We start from the raw sequence: 23,384 nt of genomic DNA, 5'->3' as shown, positions 1-23,384 counted from the left end.
TGATCAGTTGCACATGTGGCACTTGAGGTTTGGTGTTGTGTCCACGCTTGCAAGTGCATGCTGGTTAAATGTCTAAGCATGCAACTGGTATTCAAATTTTTCAGATTTTTCCCTCGGCTAAAGGTCTTTGCGCACTTCTTACAGATAACCTTGGCCTGATCATGAGGATTTTGTTCAAAAAAGTGCCACACTGCACTCTTCCTACTTTGGCAGACATTTTGCGGCCTAGCACGCTGTGATCTTTTGACCCTCTGGACAAGCTGTCCAGCAACTATTTTTATGTTTGGAACCTGTCTTTGGAGTGCTCCGGGCCTGCCAGATAACAGCTGTTGCGATGTCGATGTCTGCTGTGGATGCTCCTCATCTGAGCTATTGGAAGCAGCACCCTCTTCCCCCAATGGATGCCAATCTGGGTCAACAACTGGGTCATCCATCACCTCCTCTTCTATGTCATGTGCACCTTCCTCTGTGTCACCGTGTATGGTGGTATAGTGTGCGGGAAGGGGCACCTGAGTCTCATCAGGGTCAGAATCTGTCTCTGTACACTGCGAGGACAATGTAGTGCTCTGAGTGAATGTACCAGCAGAATCATCCATCAGCGGCTGTGCATCAGTGCACTCCATGTCAGATTCATCTTGGCCTGGGTAATTCACCATTTCACTTGATAATCCAGGCATGGTATGTGAAAACAGCTCCATGGAGTAATCAGTACTATGGCCTGCTTCATCCTTCAATCTTGGTTGGGGTGAAGGACACAAGGAAAGGTGTGGTTCATGAACATGAGCCTCCAATGACGACTCAGTGCTTTTACTTTTTACAACTGAAGAAGAGGAGGCGATAGAGCTGGAGGCTGAGTCAGCAATGTAAGACAAAACTTTTTCCTGATGCTCTGGCTTTAAAAGCGGTTTGCCAACTCCTAGAAAACTAAGCGTTCGAGGCCTTATGTAGCCAGACGATGACGCAGGCTCAGCACCTCCTGCATTCGGTCCTATTTTGCTCTTGCCACTACCATCAGATCCACCACCAACACCATCATTACCAGCTGCCAACCCCTGCCCAATTCCACGGCCTCTTCCACCAGCTTCCTCATTTTTGGTAGAAATATAGACAAAATCCAACAAACTATATAGTAATGTAAAACAAGGTACAAGGTGTCTATAGGACAGGGGAGATTTTGAATTTCTGCAGACACTTGTGGACACTGGACACTTTTGGATTGTGTGAGGCCCAATGAATATCTGAGCGCTATGTGACAGGCTCGATGTCACAGCTGTGACCAAAGTGACTAGAGGATAAAGGAGATTTTGAATTTCTGCACACACTTGTGGACACTGGACACTTTTGGATTGTGTGAGGCCCAATGAATATCTGAGCGCTATGTGACAGGCTCGATGGCACAGCTGTGACCAAAGTGACGAGAGGATAAGGGAGATTTTGAATTTCTGCAGACACTTGTGGACACTGGACACTTTTGGATTGTGTGAGGCCCAATGAATATCTGAGCGCTATGTGACAGGCTCGATGGCACAGCTGTGACCAAAGTGACTAGAGGATAAAGGAGATTTTGAATTTCTGCACACACTTGTGGACACTGGACACTTTTGGATTGTGTGAGGCCCAATGAATATCTGAGCGCTATGTGACAGGCTCGATGGCACAGCTGTGACCAAAGTGACTAGAGGATAAAGGAGATTTTGAATTTCTGCACACACTTGTGGACACTGGACACTTTTGGATTGTGTGAGGCCCAATGAATATCTGAGCGCTATGTGACAGGCTCGATGGCACAGCTGTGACCAAAGTGACTAGAGGATAAAGGAGATTTTGAATTTCTGCACACACTTGTGGACACTGGACACTTTTGGATTGTGTGAGGCCCAATGAATATCTGAGCGCTATGTGACAGGCTCGATGGCACAGCTGTGACCAAAGTGACTAGAGGATAAGGGAGATTTTGAATTTCTGCAGACACTTGTGGACACTGGACACTTTTGGATTGTGTGAGGCCCAATGAATATCTGAGCGCTATGTGACAGGCTCGATGGCACAGCTGTGACCAAAGTGACTAGAGGATAAGGGAGATTTTGAATTTCTGCAGACACTTGTGGACACTGGACACTTTTGGATTGTGTGAGGCCCACTGATATCTGAGCGCTATGTGACAGGCTCGATGGCACAGCTGTGACCAAAGTGACTAGAGGATAAGGGAGATTTTGAATTTCTGCAGACACTTGTGGACACTGGACACTTTTGGATTGTGTGAGGCCCAATGAATATCTGAGCGCTATGTGACAGGCTCGATGGCACAGCTGTGACCAAAGTGACTAGAGGATAAAGGAGATTTTGAATTTCTGCACACATTTGTGGACACTGGACACTTTTGGATTGTGTGAGGCCCAATGAATATCTGAGCGCTATGTGACAGGCTCGATGGCACAGCTGTGACCAAAGTGACTAGAGGATAAAGGAGATTTTGAATTTCTGCAGACACTTGTGGACACTGGACACTTTTGGATTGTGTGAGGCCCAATGAATATCTGAGCGCTATGTGACAGGCTCGATGGCACAGCTGTGACCAAAGTGACTAGAGAATAAGGGAGATTTTGAATTTCTGCAGACACTTGTGGACACTGGACACTTTTGGATTGTTTGAGGCCCAATGAATATCTGAGCGCTATGTGACAGGCTCGATGTCACAGCTGTGACCAAAGTGACTAGAGGATAAAGGAGATTTTGAATTTCTGCACACACTTGTGGACACTGGACACTTTTGGATTGTGTGAGGCCCAATGAATATCTGAGCGCTATGTGACAGGCTCGATGGCACAGCTGTGACCAAAGTGACTAGAGGATAAAGGAGATTTTGAATTTCTGCACACACTTGTGGACACTGGACACTTTTGGATTGTGTGAGTCCCAATGAATATCTGAGCGCTATGTGACAGGCTCGATGGCACAGCTGTGACCAAAGTGACGAGAGGATAAGGGAGATTTTGAATTTCTGCAGACACTTGTGGACACTGGACACTTTTGGATTGTGTGAGGCCCAATGAATATCTGAGCGCTATGTGACAGGCTCGATGGCACAGCTGTGACCAAAGTGACTAGAGGATAAGGGAGATTTTGAATTTCTGCAGACACTTGTGGACACTGGACACTTTTGGATTGTGTGAGGCCCAATGAATATCTGAGCGCTATGTGACAGGCTCGATGGCACAGCTGTGACCAAAGTGACTAGAGGATAAAGGAGATTTTGAATTTCTGCACACACTTGTGGACACTGGACACTTTTGGATTGTGTGAGGCCCAATGAATATCTGAGCGCTATGTGACAGGCTCGATGGCACAGCTGTGACCAAAGTGACGAAAGGATAAGGGAGATTTTGAATTTCTGCAGACACTTGTGGACACTGGACACTTTTGGATTGTGTGAGGCCCACTGATATCTGAGCGCTATGTGACAGGCTCGATGGCACAGCTGTGACCAAAGTGACTAGAGGATAATGGAGATTTTGAATTTCTGCAGACACTTGTGGACACTGGACACTTTTGGATTGTGTGAGGCCCAATGAATATCTGAGCGCTATGTGACAGGCTCGATGGCACAGCTGTGACCAAAGTGACTAGAGGATAAGGGAGATTTTGAATTTCTGCAGACACTTGTGGACACTGGACACTTTTGGATTGTGTGAGGCCCACTGATATCTGAGCGCTATGTGACAGGCTCGATGGCACAGCTGTGACCAAAGTGACTAGAGGATAAGGGAGATTTTGAATTTCTGCAGACACTTGTGGACACTGGACACTTTTGGATTGTGTGAGGCCCAATGATATCTGAGCGCTATGTCACAGGCTCGATGGCACAGCTGTGACAAAAGTGACTAGAGGATATGGGAGATTGGATTGCTTTTAAAAAAGCAGTTTGCAGAGCAGTGGGTAAACAGCAATGCCAGCCTGTCAGGAAGCCTTAAAAGGCAGCCCAACAACCAACACCACTGATACACCACAATATAGCCTCCCCTTGCACTGCACAGTGACTGGTGTGTTGTGCAGGCCAAATCGCTAGCAGCAGAAGCAGTTTTTTTTTCTTCTCAGCAGGACAAAAAAATAAAATTGGGATTGCTTTTAAAAAAGCAGTTTGCGGAGCAGTGGGTAAACAGCAATGCAGGAATGTCAGGAAGCCTTAGAAGGCAGCCCAACAACCAACACCACTGATACACCACTATATAGCCTCCCCTTGCACTGCACAGTGACTGGTGTGTTGTACAGGCAAAATCGCTAGCAGCAGAAGCAGTTTTTGGTGTCTTCCCTGCCTAACGCTCTCCCTACAAAATCAGCAGCAGCAGCAGTTCTCCCTATTCTGAGATCAGCATGAGTAACATGGCGGTCGGCGTGCACGCCCTTTTATACCCCCTGTGACGCCCCCCAAAGCAAGCCAATCACTTGCATGCCCTTCTGAAAGATGGTGGTGACCCGTGCCTATGTCATCACGTTGCCCACAGTGTCCGTGGATCCTGATTGGCTGAAAAAGAGCGCAAAACAAACTTTTGAAACGCGACTTTGGCGCGTAAGTCGCCGACCTCGTGGCCGACCTCATCCTAGGGTCGAGTTTCGTTTCATGAAACCCGACTTTGCCAAAAGTCAGCGACTTTTGAATTTTTTCGACCCGTTTCGCTCAACTCTAGTAATAAGCTGTGTTTTTTCTGTGGAGATGCCTCACATGTTATTTCTGTTTGTCCTAAACGTGAGAAACGCTTTGCACACACGTTTTCTGTTGGTGGGGTTCAGCCTAAGTTTCTTTTGGCGATTACTCTGATCTGTTCCCTGTCCACATTTTCCGCCAAGGCTTTTGTGGATTCGGGAGCAGCGCTAAACCTAATGGACTTGGATTTTGCTAAACGTTGTGGATTTCCGTTGACACCTCTGCAGACGCCTATCCCTTTGAGGGGGATTGATGCTACCCCTCTGGCTAAAAATAAACCTCAGTTTTGGACCCAGTTGGTCATGCGGGTCACCCCATACCACCAAGAAAATTGCAGATTTTTGGTGTTGCATGGTCTGCATGATGCCGTTGTTCTGGGGTTTCCCTGGTTGCAGATTCATAATCCAGTGTTGGATTGGAAGTCTGTGTCTGTGGTGAGTTGGGGTTGCCGGTGTACCTTTAGTGAGGCTCCGGTTTTTTCCACCTCTCAGTCGCATGAGGCTCCTGACTATTTGGCGTTCTACTATGATGTATTTAGTGAGAATGAGTCTGCGTCCTTGCTTCCTCATAGGAGTTATGACTGTGCTATTGAACTAAACCCGGGGTGTAAATTTCCCAAGGGTCGGCTCTTCAATTTATCTGTACCCGAGCACGAGGCTATGCGGTCCTATATTAAGGAGGCGTTGGAGAAGGGTCATATTAGACCATCCTCTTCACCCTTAGCTGCCGGTTTTTTTTTGTGGCCAAGAAGGATGGTTCTTTAAGGCCTTGTATTGATTATTGTGCCCTCAATAAAATTACTATTAAATATCAGTATCCGTTACCCCTGATTTCGAATCTATTCTCTAGAGTCAGAGGTGCTTGCTGGTTTACCAAGCTTGACCTCAGGGGGGCGTATAACCTTATCCGCATTAAGCAGGGGGATGAATGGAAGACGGCGTTTAATACTCCGGAGGGACATTTTGAGTACCTGGTGATGCCTTTTGGGCTCACTAATGCCCCTTCTGTCTTCCAGTGCTTCATGAACGATATTTTCCGAGACTTTGTCGATAAATTTTTGATTATCTATCTGGATGATATTTTGATCTTCTCCAAGGATTGGGATTCTCATGTGGAACATATTCGGACTGTGTTCCGGATCTTGAGAGAGAATTCTCTGTATGTCAAAGGATCAAAATGCCTTTTTGGAGTACAGAGAATTTCTTTTTTGGGATTTATTTTGTCTCCGTCAACTATTGAAATGGACCCGGCCAAGGTACAGGCCATTTATGATTGGGTTCAGCCCACTTCTTTGAAGGCCCTCCAGAAGTTTTTGGGTTTTGCTAATTTTTATTGGAAATTTATAGCAAAATTTTCTAGTATTGCCAAACCATTGACTGACCTGACCAGGAAGGGTGCGGATGTGTTGAATTGGTCTCCGGAGGCGGTTGCTTCCTTTCAGGAGCTGAAGCGTAGATTTACCTCCGCCCCGGTTCTGCGGCAACCTGATGTCTCACTCCCGTTCCAGGTAGAGGTGGATGCTTCTGAGATTGGTGCAGGAGCGGTGTTGTCCCAAAAGGATCCGGTAACATCTAAAATGAATCCCTGTGCTTTCTTTTCCCGTAAGTTCTCTTCATCTGAACGTAACTATGATGTGGGGAATCGGGAACTGTTGGCCATGAAATGGGCATTTGAGGAGTGGAGACATTGGTTGGAGGGAGCCAAACATCAAGTTGTGGTCCTCACTGACCACAAAAATTTGATTTACCTAGAGTCGGCTAAATGTTTGAACCCTAGACAGGCTAGGTGGGCCTTGTTTTTTACACGTTTTGATTTTGTGGTCTCTTTCCTTCCTGGAACTAAGAAATGTCAAGGCAGACGCCCTCTCTAGGAGTTTCTTTGCTGATTCTCCTGTGGTGACCAAGCCTGCCACCATCTTAGGCGAAGGGGTAGTTCTTTCTGCCATCTCGCCCGATTTGAGACTTGCTCTGCAAGAGTTCCAGGAGGACAAACCTGAGCGTTGCCCCAGTGGAAAGTTGTATGTTCCTGACCAGTGGAAGAAGAGAGTGATGTCTGAAGTTCATTGCTCTGCATTGGCTGGTCATCCAGGTATTTTTGGTACTAGAGATCTGGTGAGTCGCTCTTTTTGGTGGCCCACCTTGTCTCATGATGTCAGGAATTTTGTGCAGTCCTGTGGGACTTGCTCCCAGTCTAAATCTTGTTCTCGCTCTAGTGGGTTGTTGATGCCTTTGCCGGTCCCCAGGAGGCCATGGACCCATATTTCAATGGATTTCATTTCTGATATGCCGGTCTCTCAAAGAATGACTGTTATTTGGGTGATTTGTGATAGGTTCTCTAAGATGGTTCATCTTGTACCACTCCCTAAGTTGCCATCTTCCTCTGAGTTGGTGCCTCTGTTTTTGCAACAGGTGGTTCGCTTGCACGGGATTCCTGAGAACATTGTATCTGACAGAGGAGTTCAATTTGTGTCTAAATTTTGGAGGACGTTCTGTTCCAAGTTGGGAATTCAGTTGTCCTTTTCCTCTGCTTTTCACCCTCAGACCAATGGGCAGACAGAGAGAACAAACCAGACCTTGGAGTCGTATTTGAGATGTTTTATTTCCGCTGATCAGGATGATTGGGTTTCATTTTTGCCCTTGGCCGAATTTGCTTTAAATAATAGAGCTAGTTCTGCCACTTTGATGTCACCTTTTTTTTGTAACTTTGGTTTTCACCCTCGATTTTCTTCAGGGCAGGTGGAGCCTTCTGCCTGCCCAGGTGTTGACACTGTGGTGGAGAGAATGCACCAGATCTGAGACCAAGTGGTGGATAAGTTATCTCTCTCCCAGGAAAAGGCCCAGCGGTTTTCCAATCGACATAGGACCATTGGTCCCCAGTTTAAGATTGGTGATATGGTGTGGTTATCATCAAAAAATATTGCTATGAAGGTGGCTTCTCCTAAGTTTAAGCCTAGATTTATTGGACCTTACAAGATTTTGGAGATTATTAATCCGGTCTCTTTTCGTTTGGCTCTTCCTGTCACATTTAAGATCCATAATGTGTTCCATAAGTCCTTGTTGTAGAGGTTTGTTGAGCCAGTTGTGCCTGAGGTGGCACCTCCGGACCCTGTATTGGTTGAAGGTAACTTGGAATATGAGGTAGAGAAAATTCTGGATTCCCGTCTGGCTAGACGGAGACTCCAGTATTTGGTTAAGTGGAAGGGTTATGGTCAGGAGGATAATTCCTGGGTCTCTGCCTCTGATATTCATGCCAAAAGATTGGTTTGTGCCTTTCATCGGGCTCACCCTGATCGCCCTGGTAGCGTTGTTGAGGGTTCGGTGACCCCTCCTCAAGGGGGGGGTACTGTTGTGAGTTCATTTTCCCCTACGTCACTGAGGCCTGGTGAACTCCCATTCTAGTGAAGGAAGGTAGTGAGCCTGATTATCAGGCACCTGGGACTAATGAAGACAATTGGCTGAGTGGAATCACTGACTGGATTTAAGGCAGCCTACGCCCTTTCTGCCCTGCGGGTGATTTCTCTGTGGACTCTTGGACACCAGTCTTATTCCTGCTCTCCTAAAGCTAAGTTTTCTGTTTTGCCTTTTTGCATCTAAGATTTGTTTTTGTTTTTCTTGCTTTTTGGATTCTGCCACTCCCTGCTGGAGTGTGCAGTGTTCCTTGAGCTCTGTCTTCTGAAAGTACCTGAGTGCTGATTTAGTTTTTGAAGCTTAGTTGCTTCAGGGCCATTTTTATATCAGCTTGTTGGCTTTTGTCTCTGATAGGGTTTTGGCAGATTGCAGACAGCAGCCTTCCTATCCGTTCCTTTCTAGGTAGTTTTTGGGCCCCGTCTTTGCTCAGCCTGTCTTTCTGTCTGTGTAAGTTTTTTCATCTTGCTTCACCGTGATTATATGTGGGGGGCTGCCTATTGCTTTGGGGTCTGCTCTGGGGCAGTTAGATTTCCCCTTTCCGTCTTTAGGCCTATGTATCTCTCCGGCTGTGATCGAGGGGTCTAGGTCATCGTAGGAACCCCCCACGGCTACTGCTAGTTGTGTTGATAGGTTCAGGGGTCTGCAATCTGATAGTTGCCAACTTCTCTGGTTTTCAGGACTTAGCTAGCATTTCTGTTTTTGCCTCCTACGGTGACTCAATCATAACACTTGGCTCTTCATCTGACCCTTTTCTATTCCTCCTGCACTTGTGACCCTGGCTCTTCCTTATGGAGTTGTGACTCTGACCTTAGCTCTTCCTCCTGGACTTGTGACCCTGACCCTAGCTCTTCTTCCTGGATGTGTGACCTTGGCTCTTCATCTGACCTTTTGCTTTTCCTCCTGTACTCATGACCCTGACCTTGGCTTTTCCTTCTGGACTTGTGGTCCTGACCCTGAATATCCTCCTGGATTTGTGACCCTGACCTTGACTCTTCATCCTGGACTTGTGATCCTGACTGTTCCTCATGGACTTATGACCCTGGCTCTTCATCCTGAACTTGTGATCCTGGCTGTTCCTCTTGGACTTGTGACCCTGGCTCTTCATCCTGCACTTATGACCCTGATCCTGTCTCTTGTGACTCTCATCCTGACTTTTCACACTTGTCTTACAGTTTTGCGTCTGTGTCTCTCGATTACTTAGTAGAGTCCAGCGCTCTCTTACAGAGGTCTCGTTAGACTGCTGTCCAGTGTAAGTGTTCTCTCATATTTTATAGCTGGGAGTTATGATATCTACTGTTCATTTTTCGTATAGTACCACCCTGTTAATGTTATGTGTGTTCTCCTATAGATGGGGCTCACTACACATGGCAGCTGCTGTTGGGGAATAAGGGGTATAATGTTACCCGCGTGCTGTAATTTGAGGCTGGGGCACACGTACATACTCTGACCCTCCGTCACTTACATCCCCCTCCACACCAGATAGGACACTCTGACCTCATCGCACAGCAGGGCTGGACAGTTACCAGGTGTGGGGTCCGGTTAGCAGGTAGGTGGCTCTAGAATAGGGGGTCTCGGGGGTCCCGATTATAAATCAGTGTACCTGACTAGCGACAACGTCCCAGACCTGCAGATGCCTAGATGAGTGCAATGTCGACTCATATTAATACATTACCTGGAGCTTCCGTCCAGTCCCCAGACCACCGATGCCATCACAGGCTGCCACTTCCCACAAAATTAGTCTACTCATTAATGTAGTCACATTGTCTCAAAGTATAAAAAGAAATGCCGAAGCTTTGTGTAGATCGAGACCCTCGTGTCACGAGGGCCGTGAGATCTCTGTGGGGTGGAGATATGATGTGAAGTAGATGGAGCTCCTCATCTTCTGCCTCCATCTCTCCACCTAACCCGTGTACTCAGCCCTCCGCACTGTGCCAGTCACTGACTATAACATTCACAAAGCAGAACGTAGTTCCTTACACCCCTCTAGCGTCTATACTCTCACCCCTACCTGCACAACTATTACCTACAACTATTTGGCTCTAACTAAAAACCTCCCATCTGCAGGTCTTCTCCTGTGCTGCACCTGTGCTTCGGAATGTTCTTCCCCTGACAGTCAGATCAGTGTATTCACTTCAAAACTTCTCAGTTCTTAGGGTATTTTTACAGCTGTAAACGTTGTCAGAATTAAAGGGTATCTGTGACTGATCGTCGCTCCTGAGCCGTCTGTATGGGCATGTAGCTCATAGAAAGCTGAGTAAAATTATATCTTGATATCTGTGATCCAATGTTTTATTCCAGAGAAATCCACATTTTTCTTACATGTAAATGAGCTGTTAAGATCTATGAGCTGGACATAGATCTCCCTGAGACTCCGCCTCCAGAGTCCATTGTAAATGACAGGAGAAGTTACCAGTGTGATGACCGCTCTCTGCTCTCCTGATCTCACTGCAGAGCTGTATGTGATTATCACTGACACATTTGCAGCATCCATCTCGGAGAAGCCCGTACCATACAGTGGAGCTGTGAGAACCGCAGCTGCTGACATGTTTACGAGAAGACAAAGTTCAGTTCTGCTGTTCTGTGTTATTACATGTCTCATCCTGGTAACACCCCCTGTCATTTATAATAAGCTCTCGAGGTGGAGTCTCCAGAAGATCTTTGTCCAGCCCATAGATCTGAACAGTTTATTTACATATAAGAAAAACATGTATTTCTATGGAATAAGACAGGGGATTGCAGATATCAAGGTATCATGTTATTCAGCTAGAAACAGTGCTCAAAGAGTCTAGATGCATCACTGGAAGAGTCTAGAGGTAGTGCAGAAACGGCCTAGAGGCAGTGCAGAAACGGCCTAGAGGTAGTGCAGGAAGAGCCTAGAGGTAGTGCAGACAGGGCCTAGAGGTAGTGCAGGAAGGGTCTAGAGGTAGTGCAGGAAGATCCTAGAGGTAGTGCAGAAAGGGCCTAGAGGTAGTGCAGGAAGATCCTAGAGGTAGTGCAGAAAGGGCCTAGAGGTAGTGTAGGAAGATCCTAGAGGTAGTGCAGAAAGGGCCTAGAGGTAGTGTAGGAAGAGTCTAGAGGTAGTGCAGGAAGAGTCTAGAGGTAGTGCAGAAAGGGCCTAGAGGTAGTGTAGGAAGAGTCTAGAGGTAGTGCAGAAAGAGTCTAGAGGTAGTGCAGAAAGGGCCTAGAGGTATTGCAGGAAGAGTCTAGAGGTAGTGCAGGAAGAGTCTAGAGGTAGCGCAGAAAGGGCCTAGATATAGGGCAGAAAGGGCATAGAGGTAGTGCAGGAAGAGTCTAGAGGTAGTGCAGGAAGAGTTAGAAGTAGTGCAGAAAGGGCCTAGAGGTATTGCAGGAAGAGCCTACAGGTAGTGCAGGAAGAGCCTAGAGGTACTGCAGAAAGGGCCTAGATATAGGGCAGAAAGGGCATATAGGTAGTGCAGGAAGAGTCTAGAGGTAGTGCAGGAAGCGCCTAGAGGTTTTGCAGGAAGAGCCTAGAGGTAGTGCAGATAGGGTTTAGAGGTATTGCAGGAAGAGCCTAGAGGTAGTGCAGAAAGGTGCAGAGGTAGTGCTGGAAGATCCTTGAGGTTTTACTAGAAGAGGCTAGAGGTAGTGCAGAAAGAGCCTAGAGGTAGTGCAGTAAGAGCCTAGAGGTAGTGCTGGAAAAGCCTAGAGGTAGTGCAGAAAGGGCCTAGAAGCAGTGCAGAAAGGGCTTAGAGGTAGTGCAGGAAGAGCCTAGAGGTTGTACAGAAAGGGCCTAGAAGCAGTGCAGAAAGGGTCTAGAGGTAGTGCAGGAAGAGCCTAGGGGTAGTGCAGAAAGGGCCTAGAAGTAGTGCAGAAAGGGCCTAGGGGTAGTGCAGAAAGGGTCAAGAGGTTGTGCAGAAAGGGCCAAGAGGTAGTGCAGAAAGGGTGTTGGGAGGTCCTAAAGGCAGTGCCCGAAGAGCCTAATGATAGTGCTAGAAAGGCCTAAAAGTAGTGCTGGAAGAGCTTAATGATAGTGCTAGAAAGGCCTAGAGGTACTGCTGGAAGAGTCTAGAGATGGTCTTCAAGTCATTAGGGACTTTGTATTGATAAGTATTTGTGGTCAGGTGGTGAAGTTTTAGACATATCTGGTATCACACGCTGTTCACCTGGAAAAGTCATTGTTCATCCCATGTCTCAAATTGAAATCTCTCAGACTCTACATCTTCTCTTCAGGATATTAATTTACTGAAGGCTTGTGGTCAGTGTTGAAGGTCACGGACTGAGAACAGAACACGCTGTGGAGCGTCCAAAGCAGAGGAAATCAGACACAGCATATGAAGAGGTGAGTCCAGGGTCCGGTGTAGATAGCAAAGAGGGTGGGACATCAGACACAGGACTATGAAGAGGTGAGTCCAGGGTCCGGTGTAGCTAGCCCAGAGGGTGGGACATCAGACACCGGACTATGAAGAGGTGAGTCCAGGGTCCGGTGTAGATAGCCCAGAAGGTGGGACATCAGACACAGGGCTATGAAGTGGTGAGTCCAGGGTCCGGTGTAGATAGCCCAGAGGGTGGGACATCAGACACAGCATATGAAGAGATGAGTCCAGGGTCCGGTGTAGATAGCCCAGAAGGTGGGACATCAGACACAGGACTATGAAGAGGTGAGTCCAGGGTCCGGTGTAGATAGCCCAGAAGGTGGGACATCAGACACAGGACTATTAAGAGGTGAGTCCAGGGTCCGGTGTAGATAGCCCAGAGGGCGGGACATCAGACACAGGACTATGAAGAGGTGAGTCCAGGGTCCGGAGTAGATAGCCCAGAGGGTGGGACATCAGACACAGGACTATGAAGAGGTGAGTCCAGGGTCCGGTGTAGATAGCCCAGAAGGTGGGACATCAGACACAGGACTATGAAGAGGTGAGTCCAGGGTCCGGTGTAGATAGCCCAGAGGGTGGGACATCAGACACAGGACTATGAAGAGGTGAGTCCAGGGTCCGGTGTAGATAGCCTAGAGGGTGGAACATCAGACACAGGACTATGAAGAGGTCAGTCCAGGGTCCGGTGTAGATAGCCCAGAGGGTGGGACATCAGACACCGGACTATGAAGAGATGAGTCCAGGGTCCAGTGTAGATAGCCTAGAGGGTGGGACATCAGACACAGGACTATGAAGAGGTGAGTCCAGGGTCCGGTGTAGATAGCTTAGAGGGTGGAACATCAGACACAGGACTATGAAGAGGTGAGTCCAGGGTCCGGTGTAGATAGCCTAGAGGGTGGGACATCAGACACAGGACTATGAAGAGGTGAGTCCAGGGTCCGGTGTAGATAGCCTAGAGGGTGGGACATCAGACACAGGACTATGAAGAGGTGAGTCCAGGGTCCAGTGTAGATAGCCTAGAGGGTGGGACATCAGACACAGGACTATGAAGAGGTGAGTCCAGGGTCCAGTGTAGATAGCCTAGAGGGTGGGACATCAGACACAGGACTATGAAGAGGTGAGTCCAGGGTCCAGTGTAGATAGCCTAGAGGGTGGGACATCAGACACAGGACTATGAAGAGGTGAGTCTGGGGGTCCTGGTGTGTTATATGCAGTGTTATGTAATCTAATATATAAAGCTCAAGTGTGTGTATGTATGTACAGTATGTGTGTGTATGTATGTCCAGGATTGGCATCCGCACCGTCACAGCTACAGCCACAAAATTTGGCACAGTCACACGTCTGGACCCCGAGAGTGTCTTAGGCTATGTTGATAGGCAAAATTTTAACCCTGCGCGTTCCAATTCACCAAACAATTTTGCCCCTACCTACATACTGGGGAAAAAGTGTGTGCGTGTCAAGCCCCGCCCCTAATTATGATGTCATAATGCCCCTATTTGCATACTGTGGAAACAGTATGTGTGTATCAAGCCCCGCCCCTCATTATGATGTCATAATGGTTGCCATGGCGACGCTGATGTCATCATAGGTTGCAACTCCCCGCCGCTCATTATGATGTCATAATGATTGACTATGGGATGGAGGATGTATGATGGGTATATGGGCACTCGACTATGGGATGGAGGATATGTATGATGGGTATATGGGCATGGGACTATGGGATGGAGGATATGTATGATGGGTATATGGGCACGGGACTATGGGATGGAGGATGTGTGATGGGTATATGGGCACGGGCCTATGGGATGTAGGATATGTATGATGGGTATATGGGCACTGGACTATAGGATGATGTATGATGGGTATATGGGCACTGGACTATGGGATGTAGGATATGTATGATGGGTATATGGGCACTGGACTATAGGATGATGTATGATGGGTATATGGGCACTGGACTATGGGATGGAGGATATGTATGATGGGTATATGGGCACTGGACTATGGGATGGCGGATATGTATGATGGGTATATGGGCACAGGACTATAGGATGATGTATGATGGGTATATGGGCACTGGACTATGGGATGTAGGATATGTATGATGGGTATATGGGCACTGGACTATAGGATGATGTATGATGGGTATATGGGCACTGGACTATGGGATGGAGGATATGTATGATGGGTATATGAGCACTGGACTATGGGATGGCGGATATGTATGATGGGTATATGGGCACTGGACTATGGGATGGAGGATGTGTATGATGGGTATATGGGCACGGGACTATGGGATGGCGGATATGTATGATGGGTATATGGGCACTGGACTATAGGATGATGTATGATGGGTAAATGGGCACTGGACTATGGGATGGAGGATATGTATGATGGGTATATGAGCACTGGACTATGGGATGGAGGATATGTATGATGGGTATATGGGCACTGGACTATGGGATGGCGGATATGTATGATGGGTATATGGGCACTGGACTATAGGATGATGTATGATGGGTATATGGGCACTGGACTATGGGATGGAGGATATGTATGATGGGTATATGAGCACTGGACTATGGGATGGAGGATATGTATGATGGGTATATGAGCACTGGACTATGGGATGGAGGATATGTATGATGGGTATATGAGCACTGGACTATGGGATGGAGGATATGTGTGATGGGTATATGGGCACTGGACTATGGGATGGAGGATATGTATGATGGGTATATGGGCACGGGACTATGGGATGGAGGATATGTATGATGGGTATATGGGCACGGGACTATGGGATGGAGGATATGTATGATGGGTATATGGGCACGGGACTATGGGATGGAGGATATGTATGATGGGTATATGAGCACTGGACTATGGGATGGAGGATATGTATGATGGGTATATGGGCACGGGACTATGGGATGGAGGATATGTATGATGGGTATATGAGCACTGGACTATGGGATGGAGGATATGTGTGATGGGTATATGGGCACGGGACTATGGGATGGAGGATATGTATGATGGGTATATGGGCACTGGACTATGGGATGGCGGATATGTATGATGGGTATATGGGCACTCGACTCTGGGATCGTGGATATGTATGATGGGTATATGGGCACGGGACTATGGGATGGAGGATAATTATAATTTGCTATAACTAACCACAGTTAGTCACTATGCCCGGGCAGCGCCGGGCTCTTCAGCTAGTATATTATATGAAGTGTTATGTGCAGTGTTGTGAACTGTACAGTGTTGTGTTATGGGCAGCATGTTAAGGGCAGTGTTTTGTAATGTGCAGTGTTGTGTTGAATGCAGTGTTGTGTGCAGTGTTGTGTTGTGTGCAGTGTTGTGTTTTGGGCAGTTTTGTGTTGTGTGCAGTCTTGTGTTCTGGGCAGTGTTGTGTTCTGTGCAGTGTTCTGTGTTGTTTTGTGTTATGTGCAGAGTTGTGTTGTGTGCAGTGTTCTGTTTTGTGTTGTGTTCTGTGTTGTTTTGTTTTGTTTTGTGTTCTCTGCAGTGTCCTGTTCTGTGCAGTGTTGTTTTGTGTTGTGTGCAGTGTTCTGTACAGCATTGAGTTCTGTGTTGTGTTCTGTGTTGTTTTGTGTTGTGTTCTGTGTTGTTTTGTGTTGTGTGCAGTGTTGTGTTGTTTTGTGTTTTGCGTTGTGTGCAGTGTTTTGTGTTGTTTTGTGTTCTGTGCAGTGTTGTATTGTTTTGTGTTTTGCGTTGTGTGCAGTGTTTTGTGTTTTGCGTTGTGTGCAGTGTTTTGTGTTGTTTTGTGTTCTGTGCAGTGTTCTTTAGTGTGTTGTTTTGTGTTTTGTGTTGTGTGCAATGTTTTGTGTTGTGTTGTGTTTTGCGTTGTGTGCAGTGTTGTGTTGTTTTGTGTTCCGTGCAGTGTTGTGTTGTTTTGTGTTGTGTTCCGTGCAGTGTTCTGTGTTGTATTGTGTTTTGCATTGTGTGCAGTGTTCTGTGTTGTTTTGTGTTCTGTGCAGTGTTGTTTTGTGTTGTTTTGCGTGCAGTGTTCTGTGTTGTGTGCAGCGTTTTGTGTTGTGTTCTGTGCACTGCTGTGTTGCTTTGTGTTGTGTGCAGTGTTTTGTGTTGTGTGCAGTGTTTTGTGTTGTTTTGTGTTCTGTGCAGTGTTGTATTGTTTTGTGTTTTGCGTTATGTGCAGTGTTTTTTTTTGTTCTGTGCAGTATTCTTTAGTGTGTTGTTTTGTGTTTTGTGCTCTGTGCAGTGTTTTGTGTTTTGCGTTGTGTGCAGTGTTTTGTGCAGTGTTCTGTTGTGTGTTGTTTTGTGTTGTGTGCAGTGTTGTGTTGTTTTGTGTTCCGTGCAGTGTTCTGTGTTGTGTGCAGTGTTTTGTGTTCTGTACAGTGTTGTGTTGTGTGCAGTGTTCTGTGTTGTTTTGTGTTGTGTACAGTGTTGTGTTGTTTTGTGTTTTGCGTTGTGTGCAATGTTTTGTGTTGTCTTGTGTTGTGTGCAGTGTTTTGTGTTGTGTGCAGTGTTTTGTGTTGTGTGCAGTGTTGTGTTCTGTGCAGTGTTGTTTTGTGTTATGTGCAGTGTTCTGTACAGCGTTGAGTTCTGTGTTGTTTTGTGTTCTGTGTTGTTTTGTGTTGTGTTCTATGTTGTTTTGTGTTCTGTGCAGTGTTGTGTGTTGTTTTGTGTGCAGTGTTTTGTGTTGTTTTGTGTTCTGTGCAGTGTTCTGTTGTGAGTTGTTTTGCATTCTGTGCAGTGTTCTGTGTTTTGTGTTGTGTTCCGTGCAGTGTTCTGTGTTTTGTGCAGTGTTTTGTGTTCTGTACAGTGTTGCGTTGTGTGCAGTGTTATGTGTTCTTGCAGGATTGAGATGTGTTGTTTTGTGTTGTGTACAGTGTTTTGTGTAGTTTTGTGTTGTGTGCAGTGTTCTGTTGTGTGTTGTTTTGTGTTCTGCACAGTGTTGTGTTGTTTTGTGTTGTGTTCCGTGCAGTGTTCTGTGTTTTGTGTTGTGTGCAGTGTTTTGTGTTCTGTACAATGTTGTGTTGTTTTGTGTTGTGTGCAGTGTTTTGTGTTGTGTGCAGTGTTCTGTGTTGTGTGCAGTGTTTTGTGTTCTGTGCAGTGTTGTGTGTTGTTTTGTGTGCAGTGTGTTGTGTGTTTTGCGTTGTGTGCAGTGTTTTGTGTTGTTTTGTGTTCTGTGCAGTGTGTTGTGTTGTTTTGTGTTCAGTGCAGTGTTGTGTTGTTTTGTGTTGTGTTCCGTGCAGTGTTCTGTGTTCTGTGCAGTGTTGTGTTGTTTTCCGTGCAGTGTTCTGTGTTTTGCGTTCTGTACAGTGTTGTGTTGTGTGGAGTGTTCTGTGTTGTCTTGTATTGTGTGCAGTGTTATGTGTTTTGCGTTGTGTGCGGTGTTTTGTGTTCTGTGCAGTGTTGTGTTCTGTGCAGTGTTGTTTTGTGTTGTGTGCAGTGTTCTGTAAAGTGTTGAGTTCTGTTATTTTGTGCTGTGTTCTATGTTGTTTTGTGTTCTGTGCAGTGTTGTGTGTTGTTTTGTGTGCAGTGTTTTGTGTTTTGTGCTCTGTGCAGTGTTGTGTTGTTTTGTGTTTTGCGTTGTGTGCAGTGTTCTGTGTTGTTTTGTGTTGTGTGCAGTGTTGTGTTGTTTTGCATTGTGTGCAGTGTTTTGTGTTGTCTTGTGTTGTGTGCAGTGTTTTGTGTTCTGCGTTGTGTGCAGTGTTTTGTGTTGTTTGTGTTCTGTGCAGTGTTGTGTTCTGTGCAGTGTTGTTTTGTGTTGTGTGCAGTGTTCTGTACAGCGTTGAGTTCTGTGTTGTTTTGTGTTGTGTTCTATGTTGTTTTGTGTTCTGTGCAGTGTTGTGTGTTGTTTTGTGTGCTGTGTTCTGTGTTGTTTTGTGTTGTGTGCAGTGTTTTGCGTTGTGTGCAGTGTTTTGTGTTGTTTTGTGTTCTGTGCAGTGTTGTGTTGTTTTGTGTTTTGCGTTGTGTGCAGTGTTTTGTGTTCTTTGCGGGATTGTGTTGTGTTGTTTTGTGTTTTGCGTTGTGTGCAGTTTTGTGTTGTTTTGTGTTCTGTGCAGTGTTCTGTTGTGTGTTGTTTTGTGCTCTGTGCAGTGTTGTGTTGTTTTGTGTTTTGCGTTGTGTGTAGTGTTTTCTGTTGTTTTGTGTTGTGTGCAGTGTTCTGTGTTGTCTTGTGTGCAGTGTTTTGTGTTCTGCGTTGTGTGCAGTGTTTTGTGTTGTTTTGTGTTCTGTGCAGTGTTGTTTTGTGTTGTGTGCAGTGTTCTGTACAGCATTGAGTTCTGTGTTGTTGTGTGTTGCTTTGTGTTGTGTTCTATGTTGTTTTGTGTTCTGTTCAGTGTTGTGTGTTGTTTTGTGTGCAGTGTTCTGTGTTGTTTTGTGTTTTGTGTTGTGTGCAGTGTTTTTGCGTTGTGTGCAGTGTTGTGTGTTGTTTTGTGTTCTGTGCTGTGTTGTGTGCAGTGTTGTTTTGTGTTGTGTGCAGTGTTCTGTACAGCGTTGAGTTCTGTGTTGTTTTGTGTTCTGTGTTGTTTTGTGTTGTGTTCTATGTTGTTTTGTGTTCTGCTCAGTGTTGTGTGTTGCTTTGTGTGCTGTGTTCTGTGTTGTTTTGTGTTGTGTGCAGTGTTTTGTGTTGTTTTGTGTTCTGTGCAGTATGCAGTGTTTTGTGTTCTTTGCGGGAGTGTGTTGTGTTGTTTTGTGTTTTGTGCAGTGTTTTGTGTTATGTGCAGTGTTCTGTGTTGTCTTGTGTTGTGTGTAGTGTTTTGTGTTCTGCGTTGTGTGCAGTGTTTTGTGTTGTTTTGTGTTCTGTGCAGTGTTGTGTTCTGTGCAGTGTTGTGTTCTGTGCAGTGTTGTGTTCTGTGCAGTGTTGTTTTGTGTTGTGTGCAGTGTTCTGTAAAGCGTTGAGTTCTGTGTTATTTTGTGTTGTGTTCTATGTTGTTTTGTGTTCTGTGCAGTGTTGTGTGTTGTTTTATGTGCAGTGTTCTGTGTTGTTTTGTGTTATTTTGTGTTCTGTGCAGTGTTCTGTTCTGTGTTGTGTGCAGTGTTGTGTTGTTTTGTGCTTTGCGTTGTGTGCAGTGTTTTGTGTTGTTTTGTGTTGTGTGCAGTGTTCTGTGTTGTCTTGTGCTGTGTGCAGTGTTTTGTGTTCTGCGTTGTGTGCAGTGTTTTGTGTTGTTTTGTGTTGTGTGCAGTGTTCTGTACAGCGTTGAGTTCTGTGTTGTTTTGTGTTCTGTGTTGTTTTGTGTTGTGTTCTATGTTGTTTTGTGTTCTGTGCAGTGTTGTGTGTTGTTTTGTGTACAGTGTTCTGTGTTGTTTTGTGTTGTGTTCAGTGTTTTGCGTTGTGTGCAGTGTTTTGTGTTCTGTGCAGTGTTGTGTTGTGTTGTGTGCAGTGTTTTGCGTTGTGTGCAGTGTTTTGTGTTCTGTGCAGTGTTGTGTTGTTTTATGTTTTGCGTTGTGTGCAGTGTTTTGTGTTGTTTTGTGTTCTTTGCGGGATTGTGTTGTGTTGTTTTGTGTTTTGCATTGTGTGCAGTGTTTTGTGTTGTTTTGTGTTCTGTGCAGTGTTCTGTTGTGTGTTGTTTTGTGTTGTGTTGTTTTGTGTTTTGCGTTGTGTGCAGTGTTCTGTGTTGTCTTGTGTTGTGTGCAGTGTTTTGTGTTCTGTGCAGTGTTGTTTTGTGTTGTGTGCAGTGTTCTGTACAGCGTTGAGTTCTATGTTGTTTTGTGTTCTGTGCAGTGTTGTGTGTTGTTTTGTGTTCAGTGTTCTGTGTTGTTTTGTGTTTTGTGCAGTGTTTTGTGTTTTGCGTTGTGCAGTGTTTTGTGTTGGTTTGTGTTCTGTGCAGTGTTGTGTTGTTTTGTGTTTTGCGTTGTGTGCAGTGTTCTGTGTTGTCTTGTGTTGTGTGCAGTGTTTTGTGTTCTGTGCAGTGTTGTTTTGTGTTGTGTGCAGTGTTCTGTACAGCGTTGAGTTCTATGTTGTTTTGTGTTCTGTGCAGTGTTCTGTACAGCGTTGAGTTCTATGTTGTTTTATGTTCTGTGCAGTGTTGTTTGTTGTTTTGTGTTCAGTGTTCTGTGTTGTTTTGAGTTTTGTGTTGTGTGCAGTGTTTTGTGTTTTGCGTTGTGTGCAGTGTTTTGTGTTGCTTTGTGTTCTGTGCAGTGTTGTGTTTTGTGTTTTGCGTTGTGTGCAGTGTTTTGTGTGGTTTTGTGTTCTGTGCAGTCTTCTGTGTTGTCTTGTGTTGTGTGCAGTGTTTTGTGTTCTGCATTGTGTCCTGCGTTGTGTTTTGTGTTGTTTTGTGTTCTGTGCAGTGTTGTGTTCTGTGCAGTGTTGTTTTGTGTTGTGTGCAGTGTTCTGTACAGCGTTGAGTTCTGTGTTGTTTTGTGTTCTGTGTTGTTTTGTGTTCTGTTCAGTGTTGTGTGTCATTTTGTGTGCAGTGTTCTGTGTTGTTTTGTGTTATTTTGTGTTCTGTGCAGTGTTGTGTGCAGTGTTGTTTTGTGTTTTGCGTTGTGTGCAGTGTTTTGTGTTGTTTTGTGTTCTGTGCAGTGTTCTGTGTTGTCTTGTGTTGTGTGCAGTGTTTTGTGTTCTGCGTTGTGTGCAGTGTTTTGTGTTGTTTTGTGTTGTGTGCAGTGTTGTGTTGTGTGCAGTGTTGTTTTGTGTTGTGTGCAGTGTTCTGTACAGCGTTGAGTTCTGTGTTGTTTTGTGTTCTGTTCAGTGTTGTGTGTTGTTTTGTGTGCAGTGTTCTGTGTTATTTTGTGTTGTGTGCAGTGTTTTGCGGTGTGTGCAGTGTTTTGTGTTGTTTTGTGTTCTGTGCAGTGTTGTGTTTATTTTGTGTTTTGCGTTGTGTGCAGTGTTTTGTGTCCTGTGCAGTGTTCTGTGTTGTCTTGTGTTGTGTGCAGTGTTTTGTGTTCTGCGCTGTGTTTTGTGTTGTTTTGTGTTCTGTGCAGTGTTGTGTTCTGTGCAGTGTTGTGTTCTGTGCAGTGTTGTTTTGTGTTGTGTGCGGTGTTCTGTACAGCGTTGAGTTCTGTGTTGTTTTGTGTTCTGTGTTGTTTTGTGTTCTATGTTGTTTTGTGTTCTGTTCAGTGTTGTGTGTTGTTTTGTGTGCAGTGTTCTGTGTTGTTTTGTGTTGTGTGCAGTGTTTTGCGGTGTGTGCATTGTTTTGTGTTCTGTGCAGTGTTTTGTGTTGTTTTGCGTTGTGTGCAGTGTTTTGTGTTGTTTTGTGTTCTGTGCAGTGTTCTGTTGTGTGTTGTTTTGTGTTGTGTTCCGAGCAGTGTTTTGCTCTTGTGTTACGCGTGTTGCGGAGGTTTAGTGTCCTGTGGTGTGACTCTTGGACGGTGCCGTGTTTTCTGTCTTCTGGCTGTGTTGGCGGTGTCAGGCTCCCTCCTATCAGATGTCCCGGCTGCTCTACACCCATCTCTGACCCAATCAGTGACACATGGCAGTCAAACATCAGAAGCTGAGAATGCTGCGTCAGCGGCACTACACTGCGCGACCCGAGATTCCTCCACAGATTCTCAGTGTTGTACTGAGGCCCCACTCATGAGAAGATGGTGACAGCGGCCTCGTCCCACTGATGATTCAGAGGAAGCATAATGGAGACCTGGGAAAGGGGACAATGCTGTGACCTTCTGACTCTCAGGCTCTATATCTAACCATCCACTACTGCTCTGATCATGAGACCACCATCATCTTATAGGCCATCATCTCCTCCATCTCAGACATAAATGTGACTTGCAGCTATTTAACATATGATTAGTTATTCAGATTCTCGTCAGGTCGCTGCATTGTTGCTGTTTTGTTCCTAAAGATATGAATTGTAACTTTTATTATTTTGTCAGTATTTGTAAATCTTCCTTTGGTTTTCACCACGGCCTGAGTCCTTCTGCTCTCGATCAGAATAAAACATGTCTCCACCGATACCTGACCCCAGGCCTCTTCTTCACGTTCCCCATGTTGGTGCACACTGGAGCCTCACTGGGGTCTGTAGATGGCTTGTTCTTCACCTCTCCCCACAGGATTGGACTGAGGTCTGGGGACTGTGGGGACAATCCAGCACCTCTACTTCATTGTCATTGACCTATCCCTTCTCCAATCTCGCCATATGCTTTGGTTCATCGTGCTGCTGGAACACTATGTCGTCCTTTTCATACCCATAGTACTGGAGTGTATGGAGTAACTCATCTTGAAGGACACTCACAGATAGCTCAGCACTGAGACCACCATCGATCCTGGTCAAGTGTCCAATGCCATTGGCTTTGAAACAACCGCAGATCATCAGGTTTCCTCCACCAATCTTTACATTTCCTTCAATCCCTCGATCCATTAGCCTTCTTGTTTCTTCCAGATCAATTTGCACCCATCAGAGCCATCTATTGACTTTCGTCTCACCTCTCCAAATCACCTGTTTCCAATCTTCTACTGTCCAGTTTTCTGACTTTTCTGCAAACTCAAACCGACACTTCTGATGACAATATTGAAGTTGAGGCGTCTTCACTTTTTTCAGGCCATCAGTCCAGAAGTGGGAGAGAGGGTCCCTGTCAAGTGTCCGGGTCGGAACCAAGGGGATCGTTACCTGGGTTCCGGGAGAAGCTGTTTCCGGGGGACAGAATTCAGGGACGGACCGTGGAGACTGACAGGTGGACTGGGGGAGGAGCCAATATAAAAGGGGCGGGGAACAAGAGTCACACTGAGTCAGCAGAATGAGACAGAAGGAGCAGGAGATCGTGGGAGCGACTGAGAGCCAGAACGACTCACCAGAGCCAGGAAGGAGGCCAGAGACAGGAGGGATACTTCCCCTGGACATTAGTGGGACGGCGCCGAGACGACTGTCCGAGAACCGCTGGCCCGCGTCGACCAGCGGCCGCCGCCGCCTTCTTCCAGCCCGCAGCCGCGGCCTGCCCGCGGTCACCAGCGGCCGCTGCCGCCTTCTTCCAGCCCGGGGCTGCGGCCTGCCCGTGGTCACCAGTGGCCGT

The 23,384-nt window shown here is 46.2% G+C and overlaps 1 protein-coding gene across 2 annotated transcripts in view; it reads left to right on the top strand.

Annotated features, from left to right (window-relative positions):
- LOC141075035 (alanine aminotransferase 2) overlaps window positions 1-23,384 on the top strand; it is a 201,877-nt gene that overhangs the window by 55,316 nt on the left and 123,177 nt on the right. Inside the window, exon 2 of one of the 2 annotated variants that reach the window (XM_073562375.1) lies at window positions 12,301-12,409. The exons of the other annotated variant lie outside the window; for it this stretch is intronic. Coding sequence (XP_073418476.1) covers window positions 12,402-12,409 — 8 coding nt within the window. The 5' untranslated portion in view covers window positions 12,301-12,401. The remainder of the gene's footprint in view (window positions 1-12,300; window positions 12,410-23,384) is intronic. 2 annotated transcript variants of the gene reach the window in all.

Source organism: Dendrobates tinctorius, unplaced genomic scaffold (genome assembly GCF_039654945.1).
Source record: "Dendrobates tinctorius isolate UK_male_01 unplaced genomic scaffold, ASM3965494v1 ptg000349l, whole genome shotgun sequence".
NCBI lineage: Eukaryota > Metazoa > Chordata > Amphibia > Anura > Dendrobatidae > Dendrobates > Dendrobates tinctorius.
The sequence above is the reverse complement of the archived record's forward strand: the minus strand, read 5'-3'. Positions and strand labels throughout refer to the sequence as shown.